Below are 24,446 nucleotides of genomic sequence, written 5' to 3'. Positions count from 1 at the left end.
GCTGCTGAATGTGAGGCGTCCTTGATTAAATGGCACACTTGAAGGGTAGGCGGGAGGCAATCAGATTAACTTTCAATTCATGTGATTAGGTACAACAGGGCTTGTAAACGATAAGCATGATGTGAGTGCCATCCACATGTATCAATACCTTGCACTTTCTTAACAGGAAATGATGGATCTTTTGACATAAATAGCACAAGTGGAGCTATTACTCTTCTGCAAACCACAAATCTCCTCCAGAAGGATGTTTACAAACTTCTCATTCAGGTAGGCCATAAAAAGCCTGACATTTTAACACTGGGTTTACTTTATAAATACAGGTGCAAGAATAGTTAGTGTGTTTCTGTGAAATATTTGAACAGAGACATGAAGGCATTATTCAGCTGATGGCAGGAGCGGGCTGCGCCAACACAGGATTTACTGTCGATCTAAATTAACAAATTCAAGAATTAGAGTGCATTTGCACCTATGATCTTTCGGCTAGCTCTTCCTCCAGAGTGTGCATCAACATGGAATGAACTGCTTATTATGTTATTAATGTGCTGATGTTAACATTTCATACAAATGCATTAAGTGTGTGTTTTAATATTCAAACAGCGCGACTTGACGTAGGATTTATAAATATCCTCTCAAAGGAAACTTAAATTCATCTTAAAGAATACAACAAAGTGTTTAGACCCGTGGCATTAGTGAAGACATCTTGTGAAGGTGATTGTAGAATAATGGCCATGTATTGGCTGAGGACTGAAGAATGCTCCTGCTCTTAGTTGGAAACCTGTGCAAAGACCATGAGGTGTAGAAAGAAAGATTTGCATTTACATAGCACCTTTCACAAACTCAGGATGTCCGAAAATGCTGTTGTAGCCAAATAAGCACGAATAAATTGTAGATAGCAAGCTGTGATAGTGACCAGATAATTTTTTTTAGTGATATTGGTTAAGGATGGCACAGTGGTTAGCACTGCTGCCTCACCACACCAGGGTCAATTCCAGCCTTGGGTGACTGTCTGTGCGGAGTCTGCACATTCTCCCCGTGTCTGCGTGGGTTTCCTCCGGGTGCACCTGTTTCCTCCCACAGGCGAAAGATGTGCAGGTTAGGTGAGTTGGCCATGATAAATTTGCCCTGAATGGCCTCCTTCTGCACTGTCGCGATTCTATGGGTTCATATTGACCAGGCAACTAGGGAGGATTCCTCTGCTTTTCATTGAAATAACGCCATGGCTTAACATTCCTTCTGAAAGATAATTGTGGAAATGTGTGTGGTAGTCACCACTGTTCGTATAATACTTGTATTAGAGGTAATACGGTACTACAGGTACGGGGGTAGATCCCTGCCTGCTGGTTCCGCCCAATAGGCGGAGTATAAATGCGTGTGCACACCGAGCTGCCCCCATTTCTGGTAGCAGCTGCAGGAGGCAACACATCTCTGTTTAATAAAGCCTCGATTATTCTCTACTCTCGTCTCGTCGTAATTGATAGTGCATCAATGTACATTGCAATGTAGGCTTCGATCTCCTAAGAGACACATTTCTAAGAGGGAAAAATCTCCTTGAAATGTGTCCCCATGCCTTACACTATAACTAGCCAGGGTCGCAGGCTCCTCCAGGGATACTCTGATGTTGCCTGCTAGCCCAGATCAGTTCAGGGTGACGTTCCTATTGCAGAAATGCAATAGAAAAGCCACTGAAGTGGTGGGGCCACATGGGGGGTGGGGGGCACATCATCCTATTCGACAGTGCAACTGTGTCAGCGCCCCCAACTACACCATGTATTCCAGCTGCTACACAAGGGTGAAATGTGACCATCCAGACATAGCCCTCACACTGATCCTTTGCTGTGCTTCCACCAAGGCTTCGGAAATGAATCCGGACGTTGACGTACTGGTGTCTATGACAGCTATGGTAACAATCCAAGTGGTGGACATCAACAACCATCGGCCCACTTTTTACGGTGAAAACGGTCCACAGTCACAATTTGAAATGACAATGTACGAACATCCAGCAGCAGGAGAGATATTGCGTGGACTGAAGATAACAGTCAATGACTCAGATCAGGTTTGTCTGCTTCTTTTACAGTCAAAATACAGTCACAGATTAAATTGGAGAAGGCAACATTCCAGATAAGAATTCCATTTTAGAAGTTTACGTGGAACTGTAACCTCTGCCAACACCTCTTTGAAATTATTTCATGAATGTACTGCCATCTACTGGTTTAAAACATACTTTAAAAACTCTGTTACTCGGTCACATCAAAAATACCTGCAGTGGAGTTTTGTTTTTTGTTGATATCAGCCAGTTGAGTACATTAATCGTTGTGAATGTTTTGTACCCATTTCTCGCTGTTATTCTCTGCTGGTATACTTGGATTACAGAGGTTGCTGTTCAGACAGATTGGAAATCCGGAAGTATCCGATATGTACTGGATCATTTCTCTGCAAATCTCCTAATTTGGGGGGAAATGCACTCTTTCAGTCCTTGGAGGGTTCATCCCTTTAAAATACTGCAGGGTGCAAGTGCATTGGAATAAAGCGCCTGTGCTTTCTGCAGTCGGTTTCCCCAGTGGATTTAACTGTGGGGAAATGTGCGATGGATGTTTGTGACTGAAGCTACAATATGTTTGAAAGGTCCCACGAAAGTCAAACTGAACATGCTTAGGAACATGGGAAGAGAAGGAAGTCTTTTAGCCCCCCCCCGAGTTAGTCAGTGAGATCATGGTTGATCTGTAACATAACTCCATAAAGCAGCCTTTGGCCCATGTCCTTTAACAGCTAACAAGAATCAATCAATCTCCGAATTAATAGTAACTGTTGATCCAGCATTAATTGACATTACGAAACAAAGTTCCAAACGTCTACTGCCCATTCTGTGTCGAAGTTTTCTCTGCATTTCTCCCTTGACAAGACTCGCTCTGACTTCGGACTATTCCCCCTGTTCCTCAGCTCCCCAACCAGATCTCTCACATCCCATTGCTTCTTAGTATCTTGAAAACTTCAATCACCCCTTGACCTTCAAAATACCAGGAAATGCAGCTTGTATCAGTTGGTGGGTGTGCATTGATGTAGGCTGAGGTGTGATAATTTCAGATTGAAAATTAACCATTGATTGAGCATCAATCACCGTTTGTGAAGAGAGTTTCAAACTCCTACCACTACTCCTTCTATTTTCTAGGCCGTAGCCCCCAGTCTTACACTCCCCAGTCAGTGGGAACAGTATCTACCCTATCAGGGTTCTCTTAATATCTTCATCCCGCTTTCTATGCTCCACCTGCTGTCTGTTTATTTTCATTATGTATCCTCATGTATTTATCATACGTTCTATGTTTTCATGTATGGAGCGATCGGCCTGGACTGTACGCAGAACAAAACTTTTCACTGTACCTCAGTACACGTGACAATAAATCTAAACCTAAACATCGATCAGAACACCCCTGGACCTCTGAAATTCTCAGGGATACAGCCAAGAAATGGATACAAAACGTTTACAATGCTTAACGTAATTAAATGATTGCTATAATATGAGGCCGTAAAACAATAAAACCCTAAGCTTCAAACCAACCCGAGTTTGCGTAATCTCTCCTTGTAATTGAACCTTTGGAGTCGAGGGCATCATTCTGGTAAATCTGTGCTGTACTCCCTCCAGGAGTAATTGACCTTTCTGAAAGTATAGTGGCCGGAACTGAACATACTGTACTTCAGGTGTGGTCTTACTAGGGCTGTAGCATAACATCTACCTCTTTGTTTTCTCACCCTCTTTGTATAAAAGCCAGCATTTCATTAATAATAATAATCTTTATTAGTGTCACAAGTAGGCTTACATTAACACTGCAACGAAGTTACTATGAAAATCCCCTAGTTGCCACACTCCAGCGCATGTTCGGGTCCACTGAGTGGGAATTCAGAATGTTCAATTCACCTAACATAAGCCATTTTAATTATTTCCTGTATTTGTCCAACACATTTTAATACCACCATGTGCATGCCCCTAAACCTCTTTAAACTTCCATTCTTTCTGGCTTTCCACTATTATCTTTCTAGTCTTTCTAATTCCAAATGGTTGGCAATGCATTTGCCACAGTTTTACCCACCCATTTAATCTATCACTATCTCTTTCTAATGTTATGCTTCCATCCACACTACTTACAATGTTGTCTGTCTTTGTGTCACTGACTAATTTGAATACGTGGTTTTGTATCCCATCAACCATGTGGTTAATAAATATGGGGAAAATTACTCTGGCCTTCCCCGCGGTGTGTTTCTCGGCAGCGGGAGGCGGCCCACCATTACATTGATCCCACCCCACGCTGTCAGGAAAACCATGGCGGGGGTGATCCAGCCGGCATGAACAGTTGGAAGATCTCGCCCAGGCTGAATTGTTGAGAGGTCAACACAGATCCCTGTGAACATAAGAACATAAGAACTAGGAGCAGGAGTAGGCCATCTGGCCCCTCGAGCCTGCTCCACCATTCAATGAGATCATGGCTGATCTTTTGTGGTCTCAGCTCCACTTTCCGGCCCGAACACCATAACCCTTAATCCCTTTATTCTTCAAAAAACTATCTTTATCTTAAAAACACTTAATGAGGGAGCTTCTACTGCTTCACTGGGCAAGGAATTCCATAGATTCACAACCCTTTGGGTGAAGAAGTTTCTCCTAAACTCAGTCCTAAATCTACTTCCCTTATTTTGAGGCGATGCCCCCTAGTTCTGCTTTCACCCGCCAGTGGAAACAACCTGCCCGCATCTATCCTGTCTATTCCCTTCATAATCTTATATGTTTCTATAAGATCCCCCCTCATCCTTCTAAATTCCAACAAGTACAGTCCCAGTCTACTCAACCTCTCCTCATAATCCAACCCCTTCAGCTCTGGGATTAACCTAGTGAATCTCCTCTGCACACCCTCCAGTGCCAGTACGTCCTTTCTCAAGTAAGGAGACCAAAACTGAACACAATACTCCAGGTGTGGCCTCACTAACACCTTATACAATTGCAGCAGAACCTCCCTAGTCTTAAACTCCATCCCTCTAGCAATGAAGGACAAAATTCCATTTGACTTCTTAATTACCTGTTGCACCTGTAAACCAACTTTTTTCGACTTTTGCACTAGCACACCCAGGTCTCTGCACAGCAGCATGTTTTAATATTTTATCATTTAAATAATAATCCCTTTTTGTTGTTATTCCTACCAAAATGGATAACCTCACATTTGTCAACATTGTATTCCATCTGCCAGACCCTAGCCCATTCACTTAGCCTATCCAGACTTCCAGTATCCTCTGCACTTTTTGCTTTACCACTTATCTTAGTGCCGTCTGCAAACTTGGACACATTGCCCTTGGTCCCCAACTCCAAATCATCTATGTAAATTGTGAACAGTTGTGGGCCCAACACTGATCCCTGAGGGACACCACTAGCTACTGATTGCCAACCAGAGAAACACCCATTAATCCCCACTCTTTGCTTTCTATTAATTAACCAATCCTCTATCCATGCTACTACTTTCCCCTTAATGCCATGCATCTTTATCTTATGCAGCAACCTTTTGTGTGGCACCTTGTCAAAGGCTTTCTGGAAATCCAGATATACCACATCCATTGGCTCCCCGTTATCTACAGCACTGGTAATGTCCTCAAAAAATTCCACTAAATTAGTTAGGCATGACCTGCCCTTTATGAACCCATGCTGCGTCTGCCCAATGGGACAATTTCCATCCAGATGCCTCGCTATTTCTTCCTTGATGATATATTCCAGCATCTTCCCTACTACCGAAGTTAAGCTCACTGGCCTATAATTACCCGCTTTCTACCTACCTCCTTTTTTAAACCGTGGTGTCACGTTTGCTAATTTCCAATCTGCCGGGACCACCCCAGAGTCTAGTGAATTTTGATAAATTATCACTAGTGCATTTGCAATTTCCCTAGCCATCTCTTTTAGCACTCTGGGATGCATTCCATCAGGTCCAGGAGACTTGTCTACCTTTAGCCCCATTAGCTTGCCCATCACTACCTCCTTGGTGATAACAATCCTCTCAAGGTCCTCACCTGTCATAGCCTCATTTCCATCAGTCACTGGCATGTTATTTGTGTCTTCCACTGTGAAGACCGACCCAAAGAACCTGTTCAGTTCCTCAGCCATTTCCTCATCTCCCATTATTAAATCTCCCCTCTCATCCTCTAAAGGACCAATATTTACCTTAGCCACTCTTTTTTGTTTTATGTATTTGTAGAAAGTTTTACTATCTGTTTTTATATTCTGAGCAAGTTTACTCTCATAATCTATCTTACTCTTCTTTATAGCTTTTTTAGTAGCTTTCTGTTGCCCCCTAAAGATTTCCCAGTCCTCTAATCTCCCACTGATCTTTGCTACTTTGTATGTTTTTTCCTTCAATTTGATACTCTCCCTTATTTCCTTTTATATCCACGGTCGATTTTCTCTCTTTTTACCGTCCTTCCTTTTTGTTGGTATAAACCTTTGCTGAGCACTGTGAAAAATCACTTGGAAGGTTCTCCACTGTTCCTCAACTGTTTCACCATAAAGTCTTTGCTCCCAGTCTACCTTCGTTAGTTCTTCTCTCATCCCATTGTAATCTCCTTTGTTTAAGCACAAAACACTAGTGCTTGATTTTACCTTCTCACCCTCCATCTGTATTTTAAATTCCACCATATTGTAATCTCTCCTTCCGAGAGGATCCCTAACTATGAGATCCTGAATCAATCCTGTCTCATTACACAGGACCAGATCTAGGACCGCTTGTTCCCTCGTCGGTTCCATTACATACTGTTCTAGGAAACTATCACGGATACATTCTATAAACTCCTCCTCAAGGCTGCCTTGACCGACCTGGTTAAACCAATCGACATGTAGATTAAAATCCCCCATGATAACTGCTGTACCATTTCTACATGCATCAGTTACTTCTTTGTTTATTGCCTGCCCCACCATAATGTTACTATTTGGTGGCCTATAGATTACTCCTATCAGTGACTTTTTCGCCTTACTATTCCTGATTTCCACCCAAATGGATTCAACCTTATCCTCCATAGCATCGATGTCATCCCTTACTGTTGCCTGGATGTCATCCTTGAATAACAGAGCTACACCACCTCCCTTACCATCCACTCTGTCCTTCCGAAAAGTTAGATACCCTCGGATATTTAACTCCCAGTCGTGACCATCCTTTAACCATGTTTCAGTAATGGCCACTAAATCATAGTCATTCACGATGATTTGCGCCATCAACTCATTTACCTTATTCCGAATACTACGAACATTCAGGTAAAGTACACTTATGTTGGCTTTTTTACCTCTGTTCTGAATCTTACCACCTCGATCAGTAACCTCTCCTAAGTTATATTTCCTCTTAACCTTTCTCCTAATTTTCCTTGTCGTTGAACCCATATCTTCATGTAACAACCTGCCGCGTCGCTTACCGTTAATGTTTTCACTTCCCGTTTTATTTCTTTTAGTATTCCTGGTCCTATTCACTGAGCTCCCCTCAGTCACTGTACCTTGTACTGTCGCCCTTTTTGATTTTTGACTATGGCTTCTCTGCCTTACACTTTCCCCCTTACTGCCTTTTATTTCTGTCCCTGTTTTACTACCTTCCAACTTCCTGCATCGGTTCCCATCCCCCTGCCACATTAGTTTAAACTCTCCCCAACAGCTCTAGCAAACCCCCCCCCCTAGGACATCGGTTCCAGTCCTGCCCAGGTGCAGACCGTCCGGTTTGTACTGGTCCCACCTCCCCCAGAACCGGTTCCAATGTCCCAGGAATTTGAATCCCTCCCTCTTGCACCATCTCGCGAGCCACGCATTCATCCTCTCTATCCTAACATTCCTACTCTGACTAGCTCGTGGCACTGGTAGCAATCCTGAGATTACTACCTTTGAGGTCCTACTTTTTAGTTTAACTCCTAGCTCCCTAAATTCAGCTTGTAGGACCTCGTCCCGTTTTTTTTACCTATATCGTTGGTGCCTATGTGCACCACAACAGCTGGCTGTTCACCCTCCCCCCTCAGAATGTCCTGCAGCCGCTCCGAGACATCCTTGACCCTTGCACCAGGGAGGCAACATACCATCCTGAAGTCTCGATTGCGTCCGCAGAACCGCCTGTCTATTCTCCTTACAGTTGAGTCCCCTATCACTATATCCCTGCCATTCTTCTTCCTGCCCAGCTGCACAGCAGAGCCAGCCACGGTGCCATGAACCTGGCTGCTGCTGCCTTCCCCTGGTGAGCCATCTCCCTCAACAGTATCCAAAGCGGTATATCTGTTTTGCAGGGAGATGACCGCAGAGGACACCTGCACTGCCTTCCTACTCTTGCTCTGTCTTTTGCTCACCCATTTTCTATCTCCCTCAGTACCTTTCACCTATGGTGTGACCAACTCGCTAAACGTGCTATCCACGACGTCCTCAGCATCGCGGATGCTCCAAAGTGAGTCCATCCGCAGCTCCAGAGCCGTCAAGCGGTCTAACAGGAGCTGCAACTGGACACACTTTTTGCACGTGAAGGAGCCAGGGACAGTGGACGTGTCCCTGAGCTCCCACATCGCACACGAGGAGCATGACACGGGTCTGAGATCTCCTGTCATGTCTTAAACCTTCGGTTAACTTCAACAACTACAAAAAAAAACAACAAAGAAAAAATAAATAAATATACCAATGAAAAGAAACAGAAACACTACTTACCAGTCACTTACCAGGGATAAAAAGCACTTCCTCCCCACCCAGCTTCGAATTCCCACCTAGGTTCAAATTCCCAAACTCACTCTTAGCTGTGTCTCACTCCTGGCTCTGTCTTCTCTGGCTCACTGGGAGAACGCACTACTTGTCACATCCTCCCAGTTAGAGTACCTGACCATTATCCCAATCCTCCATCACCAGATGCACAGTTCCTTTCCTACCAAAGTCAATCACTTGCCTTCAGTTATGAGCTTCAACTTTAGCTCTGTTTTTTTTTAATGAGAGGCTTATCAAATGCTTTCCAGATAAGTGACATTCACGGGCACGCCCCTGTCCACCAATTTAGCTACCTCTTCAATGAAATTCAATTTGATTAATCAAGCATGACCTACTCTTTATAAATCAATGCTTGCTCTCTCTGGTCAACTGAAAGGTTTCCAGGTTTTCAGTCACTCTATCATTAATTATACACTTTAGTAATTACAGACTGTAGTGAAACAAATATCCCTTGGTCATCCATCGAAGACAACTCATTTCAGAGGGTTCATGAATACCTGGTAATCCAATGGGTTTGGGAGTGAGTTCACAATCATTTGGCAGTAGACTGCGCAGTGCCTGCTCATTGGATACCAAGGCTTAAGAGCATAAGACCATAAGACATAGCAGCAGATAACGGCCACTTGGCCAATCGTGTCTGCTCTGCCATTCAATCATGGCTTCTCAAGGTCTTGTGACATTTGGTCTTGCGTCCTTGTTTGTCTTGACACATTGGTGGAAGACTGTAGGCGATCTGCCGATCATGTGGTGAGGATACACCATCAAACCAACTCAATGCATAGTGGGATTTTGGCTTGGATTTGCCACACTGAATTTCGTTGACCGAGCAAACTTTAGATGGCAAGTAAAAACCTGGTTTCATATTTTAAAAAGTCAGTAATCACTCAGCGTTTTCACGAATAAAAAATCTCTCTGTGCCAAACACTAAAGGGGAAAATAGTTCCAACAAGACCATTTCGCGAGATCATTTTTCATTTGTCTACAGCCGTGTCAGAATGCACCATGGACACCTCACCGTGCAGTGTTCTGAAAAGTGTGCAAGGACCTTCGAGACTTCCCTCCATCCCAAATAACAGTGGGAGGAAAGATTTTCCAAACGTTTTCCTGAGAAAATTAAATGTGCTGGCATTAGTGAACAAATCCCTTGACTAAGTTTTATTTTTTGTTTCAGGGAGCGAACGCTCAATTTAATCTCAGGCTTGTGGGCCCCGAAGGTATATTCCGCGTTATTCCCCAAACTGTCCTCAATGAAGCACAAGTCACGATTATAGTGGAGAACTCGGCTGCCATTGACTATGAAACATTCCAAGTGTTTAATTTTAAGGTACGTGGGATATGGCATCCATCTGAGTAGGATTTGTGAAATTTGTTTTTTTAATGGAGATTTAGCAACTTCAATAAATATTCCGTTACTCCCCTCTAGCTCCTTGCTGTTGAAGCAGACACTCCGGAGAAGTTCAGTTCTACAGCTGACATTATCATTCAACTCATGGATACCAATGACAACATTCCTAAATTCACTTCCGAATTCTACATTGCCCGGATTCCTGAAAACTCCCTGGGGGGCTCTCCCGTTATATGTGTTACTGTAAGTGGAGGATATTTTAATGATGATCTTGTGAACATTTGGCATCACGCCTGGTGACTCAGTTGGTAAAGGCCTCAAAGTGCAAATGAACTTTCAGACCAGCCAGTCCCAGGTTCGACCCCGCCCAACCCAAGGCTGGATTTTCACTATGGGTTTGGGACCGCAATGTTGGGATCAAATGTGGGTCCTGGCTCCGTGCCATGTCGGGAATAGTCACCCGACACCGATTTATGGCAAGCTGGCCAATTAGTGGCCAGAGGGCACACGCACCATCCAATTGAGGATGGCGTGGGCGGGTTCCCAAGGCTGCAGGGCCAATAGGAAGGGGTGGGGGTGCTGCTCTGCCCATGTCTGAGGGAGAGTATGCCTCACAGTAGAGGCACCCTCGGAACTCCAGGTAAGTTAAATTTGATTTAAACATGGCAACATCTGACAAGCTGTAAAGATGCCTGCACCAGTGACCTGGCAGTCAAGGTGGGGAGGGTCTAAGGCTGCTAACTCTAATTAAATGTATTCCTGCAGATTTTATCACATGATATGTCCCCATGCTCCAGCCATTCGTTGGCCAACATACCCGTCCTTGTGACGTACGGCCTTCCTAGACCAACTGGAAAGCAAAATGACTCATTACCTAACTGGATGATGCTCGACTGTGAGCCAAACAACATTCCACCCCCACCCCCACACACTCCCCAGTCCCCCCGTGCCGCCCCCCTCTCCGCTTTTCAACATTTTATACCTGCCAAAGAGAAATGGCCAAACAAAATGACAAAAAAAAAACAATCTTTTTCAATGTCCCAATTATCTTTCTTCAGAGTTGCACACAGCAGCGTCCTGGAGGTTTGGCAACTTTAGCACGTTCCCAGCGGAGATGAGTGCTGACTTCCCCACCCCACCCCCTTCTCACATCAACCCCACTCCCCCCCCCCCCCCCTACCACATCCTCTCATCCCCCACTAGGAGGCTGCTTGTCTCCTTGCCCATGTGTCGGCCATAGTGTGGGGCTCACCTGCAGACTAGAGAAATTCCAGTTGGCCTGAGACAGGGGCCTAATTAGACTGCCTTAAGTACCTCAATTCTAGAAAATAGCTCAGGGGTGGAATGGTGCTGGCAAACCAACACATTGACCATCTCTGGTCCTGATACATCAGCCTATGTAGATTTGTTCCCCAGTCTGTTGTGAGTTAGTAGGTCTCAGCCAGTAGTCTGATTGTTTGCAAGGCTATGAGAGAGAGGAAAGTGAGTCAGAGTTGCAACTCCTGACTCCTATCCAGAAACCATTCTTCCCAAGTAGATAGATATATATGGATATCAGGTGAAGACAGAGTTGGGGCTCCATTGTGTTGTCCTGCATATTGAAATAGTCTGATGACGGACTTCTGGTTGCGGCTATGCAGAGCTAAGTCGTACATTCGGCAGCTCCCGCTTGGAACGGACTTTTGGACTCTTTTCAGGCCCCCAACGGCATTTTTTCAACATTTGCCGGTGTGGGAAGAAGATTGCAATATTCCCCCGACAGTGTATGGCTTGGACCAGGAGCAGGGCGACTAAAAAAGTGGTGGTGAAGCCAAAGAAAGTGCGAGGGAAGAAAAGCAAGATGGCGGCGGGCGGGGACCAGGCAGCGTGGATGCAGTGGGCGCAGGAGCAGCAGGAGGCTATCCAGCGCTGCTTCAGGGAGATCAAAGCAGACCTGCTGGAGCCGATGAAGGCTTCTATCGACAAGCTGCTGGAGACACAGATGGCCCAGGGGGTGGCGATCCGCGAGGTCCAACAAAAGATCTCCGACAACGAGGATGAGATCTTAGGCCTTGCGGTAAAGGTGGAGGCGCATGAGGCGCGCCACAAGAAATGGCAGGAACGGTTCGAGGAGATGGAGAATCGATCGAGGCGGAAGAATTTGCAGATCCTGGGCCTCCCGGAGGGGCTGGAGGGGCCTATGTGGTCACCATGTTAAACTCGCTGATGGGAGCGGGGTCCTTCCAGGGGCCCCTGGAGCTGGAAGGGGCCCATAGAGTGCTGGCGAGGGGGCCCAAGGCTAACGAGACGTCACGGGCGGTGCTGGTGCGGTTTCATCCGTTCTTGCTCAGGTGGGCCAAGAAAGAGAGGAGCAGCATGTGGGAGAACGCGGAGGTTCGAATATATCAGGACTGGAGTGCGGAGGTGGCGAAGAAGAGGGGCTGGTTTAGCACACAGCTAAATCGCTGGCTTTGAAAGCATCCAAGGCAGGCCAGCAGCACGGTTCAATTCCCGTACCAGCCTCCCCGAACAGGCGCCGGAATGTGGCGACTAGGGGCTTTTCACAGTAATTTCATTGAAGCCTACTTGTGACAATAAGCGATTTTCATTTCATTTCATTTCAAGAAGAGGGCCGTGTACAACCGGGTGACGGCGGAGCTGCACAGGAAGGGGGTGAAGTTTGGCATGCTGCAGCCGGCGCGACTGTGGGTCACCTACAAGGACCGGCACCATTATTTTGAGTCCCCGGAGGAGGCGTGGGCCTTTGTTCAGGCCGAGAAGCTGGACACAAACTGAGGGTCGGGATAGGTGATCGGGGATTGCTGTTGGGGTGTTACATTTTGAGGGGGGTTCTTTGCCCTTGTTTCTTTTTGGTTCGGTGAGGGTGGTTAGGGTGGGTTGAGCACTGTTTTGGTTGGGTCTGCCGGGTGGGCTCTTGGAGGGGGGTAAGTAAATGGAGTATGGGTGGATGGCCGGTAGGGGGATGGGGCCCCGCGGGGAAGGGTGAGGCCCGAGTTGGGGGTGAGGGGACTGGGCCTGTAAAAGGAGCTGCGTCAGAAGTGGTGGGGCCGGGCAGGTGGAAAGCGCGGGCTTTTTCCCGTGCTGAAGGCTGGAGGGGGCGGGGCCGGGGCAGGGAAGCGAGGGTTGTTTCCCGCGCTTGGGGGGGGGGGAGGGGGAGGGGGGGGGGGGGACCGGGTTGCTGCTGATATGGTCAAGGGGGAGCTGGAGCAAGTAGAGGGTGTTGGGACGGGGGTCTGCTGCCTAAGGGAATCGGTACAAGGGTTATTCAGGCGGTGGCAACCGTTCTTGGACTTCCTGGCAGAACGTAGACAATGGTCAGCAGCAGCAGCCCGGGGGGGGGGGGGGGGGGGGGGGGGGGGGGGGGGGGGGGGGGGGGGGGGGGGGGGGGGGGGGGGGGTCTATTTTATTTTTGTTTGTTTACACTGGGGGATCTGAGGGGGTGTATCTAATTGCTATGTTTGCTTTGTATTAATTTGGGGTGTTAATTTATTATTTATGTATAGGGGGAGGGGGGCACTAAAATAGATGGGAATGGCCAAGGTCTTAGTGAACCAATTGTACAACATTTCTGCTGGTCTTTGTAGCTAATCTGACCAGGAAATCTGCTGTCCTGGAATCCCTGCAGTGCAGAATGAGGCCATTTGGCCTATTGAGTCTGCACTAACCCTCCAAATGAGCTGCCCGCCCAGGCCTACGCCCCTGCCCTATTCCCGTAACCCCACCTAACCTTTTGGACACTAAGGGGCAATTTAGCAAGGCCAATCCACCTAACCTGCACATCTTTGGCTTGTGGGAGGAAACCGGAGCACCCAGAGGAAAAGACGCAGGGAGAATGTGCAACCTCCGCACAGACAGCCACCCAAGGTCGGAATGGAACCCGGGTCCCCTGGTGCTGTGAGGCAGCAGGGCTAAGCACTGTGCCAATGTCATGGTCTGTCACACTCATCTGTCTTGCTCCATCTTTGACATCCACTGCAGCGCATCTGCAACCGACCTGTGACGTCCTTCGTCCAACTAGGTCGACCCCTCTTTCTGCTTCCACTACTTTGCCCTCTCAAAGAGATCTCTGTAGCTTTTCGGCTCTGATCAAATTGCTGACGCACTGTCATTTTCATTTCTGGCTGTCACTTTTTAGCTCTGTTTTGTTCTTGCTATTTCAAGCACTTCTTCATTTGTCTTATAGTTGGTAGCACAAGTGGATAGCACCATGGCTTCACTGCGCCAGGGTCCCAGGTTTGATTTCCCGCTGGGTCACTGTCTGTGCGGAGTCTGCACATCCTCCCCGTGTGTGCGTGGGTTTCCTCCGGGTGCTCCGGTTTCCTCCCGCAGTCCAAAGATGTGCAGGTTAGGTGGATTGGCCATGCTAAATTGCCCTTAGTGACCAAAAAGGTTAGGAGGGGTTATTGGGTTACGGGGATAGGGGGGAAGTGAGGACTTAAGTGGGTCGGTGCAGAATCAATGGGCCGAATGGCCTCCTTCTGCACTGTATGGTATATGAATTTTTAGCACACATCGATATTTCAAAGGCCTCTATTTTCTTCCATAGATCTTTATTTATTGTCCAGCAAGACGAGAGGTATTATTGTCGCCCTCTGGTTCTTACTCACAAATGTTTCTGGCGGAATTTGAATTTGTGACCCACTGGCTGTTAGTTTAGTGAGGTAACAATAGTACCCAACAACCTCTTAGCGTGGACCCACTTTAATACAAATCTCCTCTCCCACTTCTTTACTTTCATATTGATAGGTATATTCTCAAATTAAGCCCAATGCGCACAGTTGCTCTGATTTAGTGTTCTAAATGTTACAACCCAAACCAACGGAATATGGAGGCGAGAAATAGACGGGAAGGTGACAATTCAGATAGTTGCACCACGTGATGGATATCAAGTGACCACCAGATGAGGTTTTCTTTATTTTTTTGCAGCAGGCTAGTCAATAACTATCAAGTAGATCAGAATATGAATAACACCTGCCTTGCGATTATTCTAGACTTTGATTATCTTCATAGGCAAATGATGCTGACTCAGAAATATGGGGAGAAGTCAAGTATTCGATCTATGGAAAAGGGGCTGATCTGTAAGTAACATTATCGATTCACTTTTAATTCCCAAGGCGTAGGTAGAGGGTTAAGGTTTTGCGATCTTTGCAATCAGAAACACCACACGGAACTGGAAATTCCCATCCAAAGTCAACTGGCTATAGGCTGCTCCCTAAATTTTCCAATCCCGCCCACAATGATTCCCGTCACGGAACATTCCAGCCAAAACCTAATTAAACCTAGGTCGAAATGCCTGGATTTTGGTTGGGGGTTTCAGTTGCTTTTTCCTTGACAGCTGCACTGGCTTCCGGCATAAGTGTCTGACAAGTCTGTCTGTTTTTCATTTATTTCCAAGTCGAATATTAATTGTGTCAAAGTGCACGACTTTTTTGTGAACAGTGGTTCTAACTCCGCTTTCTCAAGAATAAGGGAAGCTCTAACGGATCTTATTCGATGGGGCCCAACATGACTGTGATGGGACTGCGTGTTATTGGCGTGTTATCATTTACCAGAGGAAAAATTTGGGAGGATCTCACATCCAGTGTTTTTCCACCCAGTTGACTTCATGCCCCAGAATTTGATCAGAGGGGCCATGTGAGAAGCATAGAATACCTACAGTGCAGAAGGAGGCCTTTCTGCCCATCAAGTCTTTACTGACCCTCCGGAAGAGAACTCTACCCACCCTATCCCCGTAACCCTGTGCATTGGATCGTGGCCAATCCACCTAACCTGCACGCCTTTGGACTGTGGGAGGAAACCGGAGCACCCGGAAGAAACCCACGCAGACACGGGGAGAAAGTGCAAACTCCACACAGAGAGTCGGCCAGTGTCGGAATTGAACCCGGTCCCTGGCGCTGTGAGGCAGCAGTGCTAACCACTGGGCCGCCCGTTCTTACAGAGTATTCCCCCGCTCTCCTTACATCTGGAACCAGCTTTGGAAAGCGACGGGGTGAGTGGATTTATCCAGGGATCTTCCTCACAGTCCTCACAGTGAACATGGGCCAACAGGCCCACCTTAAGCCTCACAAAGCCTATTTTTCAATTTCACAGAACCACAGAACCTTTACAGAGCACAAGGGGGCCACTCAGCCCATCGAGTCTGCACTGGCACCCTGAATGAACACTCTGCTTAGCCCCACTCCCCTGTCTTATCCTCGTAACCCTGCACATTCTTGCACATTTCAAATGACTTTTGTAACTAATAAGTAAAAGTGTTGAAAGAAAATAAAGAGAGAGACTTTTCTTCTGAGTAGCTCGCCGCTGTCTCCTGGTCTCCTTAAGCTGTGGATGATACCACCGAAGATTGAGATGGGTGAGCTCAACAGAGTCTGGAAAGTGAATTTGGAAAGATATTCATGGGATAATTCACTCCAAGCTATGCAGGAGTGGCTCACAAAGGGTAGTGGAAATCTCTGACTCTCTTCCTGCCAAAAGGTTGCGGATGCTGTGTCAATGGCAGTCAGTTATGTAAGGAGATCAAAGGATATGTACCAAAGGAGGGTAAATGGAGTTGAGTTACAAATCAGCCAAGAGCTGATTGAATGGCTCAAGGGGCTGAATGGCCTAATCCTGGGCAGGATTCTCTAATCCCGCGGCAGAGTGTCCACGCCGTTGTAAGCGCCGTCGTGTTTTATGACAGCGTGAACGGGCCGACCCGACGACTAATTCTGGCAAAAGGGGCCAGCGCGGCACTGGAGTGGTTCACGCCGCTCCAGTTGCTGATCCCGGCGTGAACTGGGCGCCGCGGGATCCACAGTGGATTCCTTCAATGGGCCGACCCCGACGCAACATGGCGCAGGGCTACAGGGGCTGGCGCACAAGAAACGAGGCCCCCAGGCAGAGAGGCCGGCCCGCCAATCAGTGGGCCCCGATCGCGGGCCAGGCCACATCGGAGGCACCCCCCCCCTTGGGCTGAGAGAATCCCGCCCCCTGTACCTGTGTTCCAAGCTGATCAACCTCACTGTGATATAGGTCTATGACCACATTCCTTTCAAATGTGATACATTCACATCCAGTACATTTTGTTTGGGTTTGAATTTCCAGCCTTCAGTTTTTCCTTGTCTTTTCCAAACATGTTATTGACTGTAATTGACTTGGGCGGCACGGTGGCACAATGGTTAGCACTGTTGCCTCACTGTGCCAGGGACCCAGTTCAATTCCGGCCTCGGGTGACTGTCAGTGTGGAGTTTGCACGTTCTCTCCCTGTCTGCGTGGGTTTCCTCCGGGTGCTCCGGATGTGAAGGTTAGGGTGGATTGGCCATGCTAAATTGCTCCTTCGTGTCCAAAGTTAGGTGGAGATAGGATGGGGCCTGACCCTATGTGGGGTGCTCTTTCAGAGGGTCGGTGCAGACTCGATGGGCTGAATGACCTCCTTCTGTACCGAAGGGATTCAATAGATTCTATAGGTACAAAAAAAAGTTATTTATTAAACAACTCTATGGTCAAAGGAGGTAGGTTTTAAGGGGTGTCTTATGAGGAAAAAGAAGTGGGGAGGTTTAGGGTAGGATAATGGTAGTGGAGACAGTGGTAATGTCATTGGATAAGTAATCCAGAGGACCAGGCTAGCACTCTGGGGACATGGGTTCAAATCCCACCACGGCAGCTGGTAGAATTTATATGAATAAATCTGGATTATATAAAACTAGACCAGAAACTATGATTGATTGTTGTAAGAACCCATCTGGTTAAGGAAAGGAAATCTGCCATTCTTGCCTGGCCAGGCCTACATGTGAAGACCCACAGCAATGTGATTGACTCTTAGCTGCCCTCTGCAACGGCCTAGCAAGCCATTCATTTCAAGGACACTTAGGGCCATAAATACTGGCCCAGCCTTTGGATGAGGTTTCCCAGGAGCGGCCTGTCGTTGAGAAATAGGAGCAGGCTAAGGATAGATCCTTGGGGGACACCAGAGTTACGGTGTGTTAACTGTTACAAACCTTTGGTTTTATCAGAGCAACGTGATAAGGTGGATGCTGAGTACATTTTAATGGCCTCTTATTTTCCTGAATTCTACATTTTTCAGATTTCTGATTCACCCCACATCGGGGATTATATACACTCAGCCCTGGGCAGTGCTGGATGCTGAAGTACAGTCTAAATACAGCTTTTACATCAAAGCAGATGATGGGGAAGGGAAGCACAGCTTGGCTGAAGTCTTTGTAACTGTTCTAGATATCAATGACCACTACCCAGAATTTGATGAGAACATTTTGGAGAAGGTTATGATCATTGGATCACCTGTAAAAGTTGAGGTAAGAAGCCAGATCTAAAGAATGTGCTATGTAATTGCCTCCTAATGTACATATAACATCAAAATTTGCAGAGATTTCATTCTCTCAATTAAAGTTTCAGCTTTAAAAATATTGTCTGGAATCAAAAAGCGATGTAAGCGATGTTCTAGAGCAATGGGCTCTGCACTTGCAGCCATAGCAATGTGCTTTTAACTTCAGCCAGATCTTCAGTATAAAAAAGTAAAATTTGATGGGAGATTCACCATAAACTTTCATCTCCCACCTCCTGCGGTCAGTACAGAGACACATCAGCAGGAAACTGGGAGCAAATCACCCATCCGCCATCTTGATTGTGTTATGGGCCAGGGTTTAAAAATGCCAAAGTGTATTATAGAGTTCACCTGACCTACAACTTTTTATGTTGAAAATGGCTAGGATGAGCACAAGAGCCTTCCCTTCAGGGATGATTCAACAGTCTGCCTCGATACTTTAATCAAAATAAGCTTTATTCTAAGAACTTAGTTTTTTTAATCATAGAATTTACAGTGCAGAAGGAGGCCATTCGGCCCATCGAGTCTGCACCGGCCCTTGGAAAGAGCACCCTACCCAAGGTCAACACCTCCACCCTATCCCCATAACCCAGTAACCCCACACTACACGAAGGGCAATTTTGGACACTAAGGGCAATTTATCATGGCCAATCAACCTAACCTGCACATCTTTGGACTGTGGGAGGAAACCGGAGCACCCGGAGGAAACCCACGCACACACGGGGAGGATATGCAGACTCCGCACAGACAGTGACCCAAGCCGGACTCGAACCTGGGACCTGGAGCTGTGAAGCAATTGTGCTATCCACAATGCTACCGTGCATTTATATAAATAGTTAATATTTATATAACACGCAGCAAGAAATGTTATCAATTACAAACATAAAGATACCCCACAGCTACAGTAACCCATGTATAACACTTAATTAATTCCCCCTTAACTGTTCCAATTCAAAAACAAGATCCCCATAAACCAAAAATCCCTTTTCAAGGGTGTGGCCCTGCATTCTCACTTGAATAAGACTGGCTTTTCCTGAGATCCTGACCCCCGTATCACCTGCAGGTTTAAACACTTCCGGAAAGCAAACTATATCTTAAAAGCCACCATCAAGGTGATTTTTACTGGAACAGAATTTAAAAAGAAAATAGAGAGAGACAGGCCAAAACACTTCTGTTCTCTGTCTGAGTCCACAGCAGTTAAATGTGAAAGCGAAACCAAAAACAGCTCACAGAGCCACAGCCCAGCTCCACCCACACAATGACATCACTGAAGCCAAAAAACTTTCTTAAAGGGACACTCACATGACAATTGCAGATCCACAATGCATGGTGCAGCAATGCAATCATTTCTAAACTAGGACAGTGGCATTTGTGAATAGTTTTTGAATATAGTCTGCCAGACCAGACGCTCAACATCATTTGTGCTGGAAATGACTATCGACGTTGCACATTGAAATTTCAACGTGCCTTTCAGGATGTTTGATTGCCCCAGTCAGGAGAGAAGGGAGAATGTTCTGGTTACCGAGAAAGAGAGGTTTTACTGAGAGAGAGAGATCGAAGTTTCACTGAGAGAGAAAGAAGTTTAAATGAGAGAGAAAGAGAGGTATTGCTTTAAGAGAGGGTGAGGTTTAACTGAGAGAGAAAGGTTTTACTACGAGAGAGAGAAAAATTTAACTAGAGAGAGGTTTAACTGAGATGAGAGAGAGGGTGAGAGGTTTTACTGTAAGCGAGTGATGTTTAACAGAGAGAGAGAGAGAAAAGAGAGAGAGCGAGAAAGCTTTAACTGAGTGTCATGGAAATTATAATAAAGACAAATTCCTCGAGGTTCGATTTAAGGAAATTTATTTACACAAATATATTTGCGGAGAGAGCGTGTTCCAGCTGCAAAGCCAGTGCACTGCGCTCTGAGATTCGATTGAAGGAAGCATATTTTTATAGTCTGAAATAACAGCTTGAAGTAAACAGGCATGTTTATATTAAATAGACCTTGGAAAGTATGTACGATGAAATACGTAGTACGTATGTTCTTGCCCTTGGCTAAAAACAACTCGAGTACACATTTTGTTATCTTTCGGAGGACAATGTGTTTTCATAATAAGGCTGAGATCAGAATATTAAGCAGTATTTCATTTATGTTACCTGACCCACTTATTTTCATTCAAAAGCAGTGTTGAACTATCGTCAAGCATTTCCTAAATTGGCAACTCATTAATTTCCCTTCCACAATTCCCTCCTTGTTGATCTTTTGATCAGTACCTTTGAGTAAATTATCGCGTAGGGTGGGTTATAATGTAAGGGGAACGGACGTATGACAGTTCCCTGCGTGTTATGAGCCTGGTAGCAAGGAGGCAAGGTGGCTAGGGCTGTTCCCATGTTCGTACAATAAAAATATCTTGCGCAACATTAAAACAGTAACCGTACGACAATCAAGATTACAATGGTGATTATAATCCAGAACACAACCCTCTGTCCTAACGATCCTACCATCCAAAGCTAAAGTCCCATCCCTCATTTTCATGTAATCTTGTCACCTGTCTACGAATGTGATTCACCAGATTATCAATTTTCTCTGAGTTATCAGGGATGTACGTGTAACAGTCACTTCCAATCAGGGCACAAGTGCCGCCCTTTTCAGCTAACAAGAAATCAAGGGCCATTCTATTCTGCAGGGCAACCGCTCCGACAGCAACCATCTCAGTTTCTATCTGGTTAACAGCTTCTGCAGTGTCATTAGCTACCTGCTCAAGGATGTCTCGTAATTCGCGTAATTCGTATGCATTAGTGGCTATTCCTAATGGTGGTATCATTATTCCCAGCATTTGTGCCCATGTCATAACACTTTGTGTCGTCCTGTGTCAGTCATGACAGGAGTGGTAGTGTTTGGGGTTTAGAATGGGATAGAATGTGTGTGGCTGCGCTCTTAATGATTTAAGTCCACGAGACCAAGGAACATGCCAGAGAAATCAAACCTCCCGGTTGTGAATGTGTGGATGAGGGTTTCAGAGACAGGATTAAAAATCACAAGATTGCCGAATGGAGACTAGACCATAGTGAAGTTTAAATTAAGTACATTATGTATTTACATTTACAAGCTGCAAAGAATTTTTAGAAACCCAATAAAATGAGAAGATGGTGCCAGTAGTTGTACGACCAATTGTCCCATTGCTGGTTGCCAGCTCCAGAGGCTATTACAACAGTGGAAATCCTTGCCGTCTTATTTGAATCTAATTAGAATTGCCAGGCAGCAACAGAGGGGGGAATTATTTTGTCAAACTGCACAGGGGAAAGAGATTTACAGCTCCGTTATGTAATGAGTACTGCTGTGCCAACATCTTGCACCTCATGTGAGCGTTTGGGGTGTTCTGGTGAACTACATCAAATGTATCAAACTTTTATTTCAGGCCAGAGATGAAGACGCAGAGGAGCCGAATAATGTTGTTGATTACTCAATCATGCAGGCAGATCCTGCAAATGTTTTTGACATTGATCACGCCACAGGGGAGATTGTGTTGAAGTCCTACATCAAATCTCTGGAGATCATTCACAACATCACCAAAAACAAAGGGTGTCAGTGGTCACTGGTGGTGCAAGCTAAGGACAGAGGCTCCCCTTCATTCAGTACCACAGCTGTTGTGAGGATAGACATTACAGATGAGGTAAGTATGTGCTCTCGGAAAGTGATCATGTAATCTATGCAAGGACGCAAAAGTAAATTGCTCTAATCTGACAGCTTTGAATGATCCATAGAAAACAGATTCCTTACAGTGCAGTAGGAGGCCATTCAGCCCATCGAGTCTGCGCCAACCCTTCGAAAGACCACCTGCCTAGGCCCAACCCCCGCCCTATCCCTGTAACCCTACCCAGCCTTTGGACACTTAGGGACAATTTAGCATGGCCAATCCACCCAATTCGCTGATCATTGATCAGTAATTCAGAATAACAGAACATCGGCATCAAATTTAGCATCTCTTGATTATTAATCAATGCTCCTAGTGCAAACATGGCATGGAGCCACTCAATATTAGGGTATCTCATGTGCCCATTTCCACGGTGGCAATGGTGATCTTCTGCAATGGCTGCTCCTTCTGGACATTGACATGGTAAAATTTGGTGGAAAGAGCCAGTAAGGAAGTTTTATTTTCCCTTTCCATGCCAGCGTAAAGTTGAACAGAGAGTGAGGCTGTTCTAGCCCCCTATGATTCAAAGATGAAGCCACCATTTCTTCCTCCCAAGTGCAAATAGAAATAGTTCTGCAAGGAGACTGCGGTTCTGAGCTTGCCTCCAAACTCATATGAGAAGCCAGGTGTGAAAAATTTACACTTATTGGTCAGTCCAAAGGCACATTGCCATGGAGTATGTCATTCCACCTGGAGTTGCATGGTTCCCATCCCTTGTTAATTTCCTGCATCATGACAGTGACTTGAAAAGAGCTTTGTTGACTGTAAAGTGTTTAGTTCGTGAAAGGCGCTCTGTAAATGCAAGTCTTCCTCCTTATTAACTATCCATAACAAGCAGAATTTGTTTGGATTTAATTCCATAATATAAAGCAAATTAAAATAAACAAAAGTTGCCGTTAACAGATTAAAGAAATGTTCTTTGAATTGGGTGAAATCTATACCATCATAGATTGGAATTTTAAGCACTTTGAAGGCAGCTTTTTAGAGTGTTTTTAATTGTTGGAAGTTCCCCTTATTGACCGTGTTTCTTCCTCCCCTGCAATTGCCAGTAAAAGGGAGGCAAATTTGGGCTGACAAACACAAAAGCAGCAACCACTGATCTCCGACTCAGCGGGGCAAATATCGAAACCAACTAACTTTTACGCTTGTGCTCTTAACCCGAACTTAAAGCCAATGAAAGTAAGGAGGAAGTTCATATCTGGTACTTTGCTAATTCCATTTTGCTGCTGGGAGGTTATCCAGATTGCTTTAAATGGTAAGCGTTAAGATGGCTTAACAGCTGAATGTCATACAGCGGTACAAATTGATCCTGGTGCACCGTTTTGACCAAATTCTTGGACCTCTGTCACTGAAATCCAATGTTTTAACATTTCCAGATTAAACCACGGATAAACTCTTATATTCGGGGCGAAAGGAACCAGCGATGGCGAATATTTAGGATTTGTGTGAGCGCGCTCACCTTCATCGTTTCTCTAACAGTAATTATATTGGGTCCGATGTTCTGGGAAACTGTGACAATGTCCATAATACACCCACGCAGCATGCTCTGAAAGATTGGCAGGAGAACGGAGCAAAGGAAAATGGATGATTAGGGCCCTCTCTCTTTGATGGTAAAGGGCTGCACATCCACATATATCGGGGGAGACAGAAAAAAACACTTGTGTTTCCTCTCCCAAAGCTAACACTGTGAAGGTCTGTAAAAGAATACAGATGTAATAAATGGAATGTAATGGACTCTGGCTTTATGTTCAGTGGAATCAGAGTAATGACCTTATGCAAAAGCCGATGGAAAGTATTGATGTTTAATGGGTCGAATTTTAGAACTGCCCTTGTATCTGGCACTGGGTGGATACAGGGCAGCATGGGCAGACAAGTGCTACAGTTCTCCAAGCGCTATGTGGGTGTATTATCGATGTTGTCACAGTTTTCCAGAACATCAGACCCGATATAATTGCTGTTAGAGAAACGATGAAGGTGAGCGCGCTCACACAAATCCTAAATATTCACCATGACTGGTTCCTTAGGCCCAGAATATAAGAGTTTATCCGTGATTTAATCTGGAAGTGTTAAAACATTGGATTTCAGTGACAGAGGACCAAGAATTTGGTCAAATCGGTGCACCAGGGTCAATTTGTATTGCTGTATGACCTTCTCAATTTGCACCATGGTTTTCCTCCCCATATCATAGGGTCATAGAATCCCAAAGTGCAGAAGGAGGCCATTTGGCCCATCGAGTCTGCACCCCTGAAAGAGCACCCTAACTAGGCCCACTCTTCCATCCTATCCCTGTACCCCCACCTAACCTTTGGACACTATGGGAAATTTAGCACGACCACTCCACCTAACTTGCACATCTTTGGACTGTGGGAG

At 45.7% G+C, this 24,446-nt stretch overlaps 1 protein-coding gene across 2 annotated transcripts in view; it reads left to right on the top strand.

Annotated features, from left to right (window-relative positions):
• Positions 1 to 24,446, top strand: part of cdhr1a (cadherin-related family member 1a) — a 60,337-nt gene that overhangs the window by 29,808 nt on the left and 6,083 nt on the right. For both annotated transcript variants that reach the window (XM_072491573.1, XM_072491572.1), the window contains exons 10-16: positions 167 to 267; positions 1,850 to 2,053; positions 9,906 to 10,058; positions 10,158 to 10,322; positions 15,090 to 15,157; positions 18,142 to 18,370; positions 21,801 to 22,055. In XM_072491573.1, the coding sequence (XP_072347674.1) occupies positions 167 to 267; positions 1,850 to 2,053; positions 9,906 to 10,058; positions 10,158 to 10,322; positions 15,090 to 15,157; positions 18,142 to 18,370; positions 21,801 to 22,055 (1,175 nt within the window). The remainder of the gene's footprint in view (positions 1 to 166; positions 268 to 1,849; positions 2,054 to 9,905; positions 10,059 to 10,157; positions 10,323 to 15,089; positions 15,158 to 18,141; positions 18,371 to 21,800; positions 22,056 to 24,446) is intronic.

Source organism: Scyliorhinus torazame, chromosome 28 (genome assembly GCF_047496885.1).
Source record: "Scyliorhinus torazame isolate Kashiwa2021f chromosome 28, sScyTor2.1, whole genome shotgun sequence".
In the NCBI taxonomy this organism is placed as follows: Eukaryota; Metazoa; Chordata; class Chondrichthyes; order Carcharhiniformes; family Scyliorhinidae; genus Scyliorhinus; species Scyliorhinus torazame.
The sequence above is the reverse complement of the archived record's forward strand: the minus strand, read 5'-3'. Positions and strand labels throughout refer to the sequence as shown.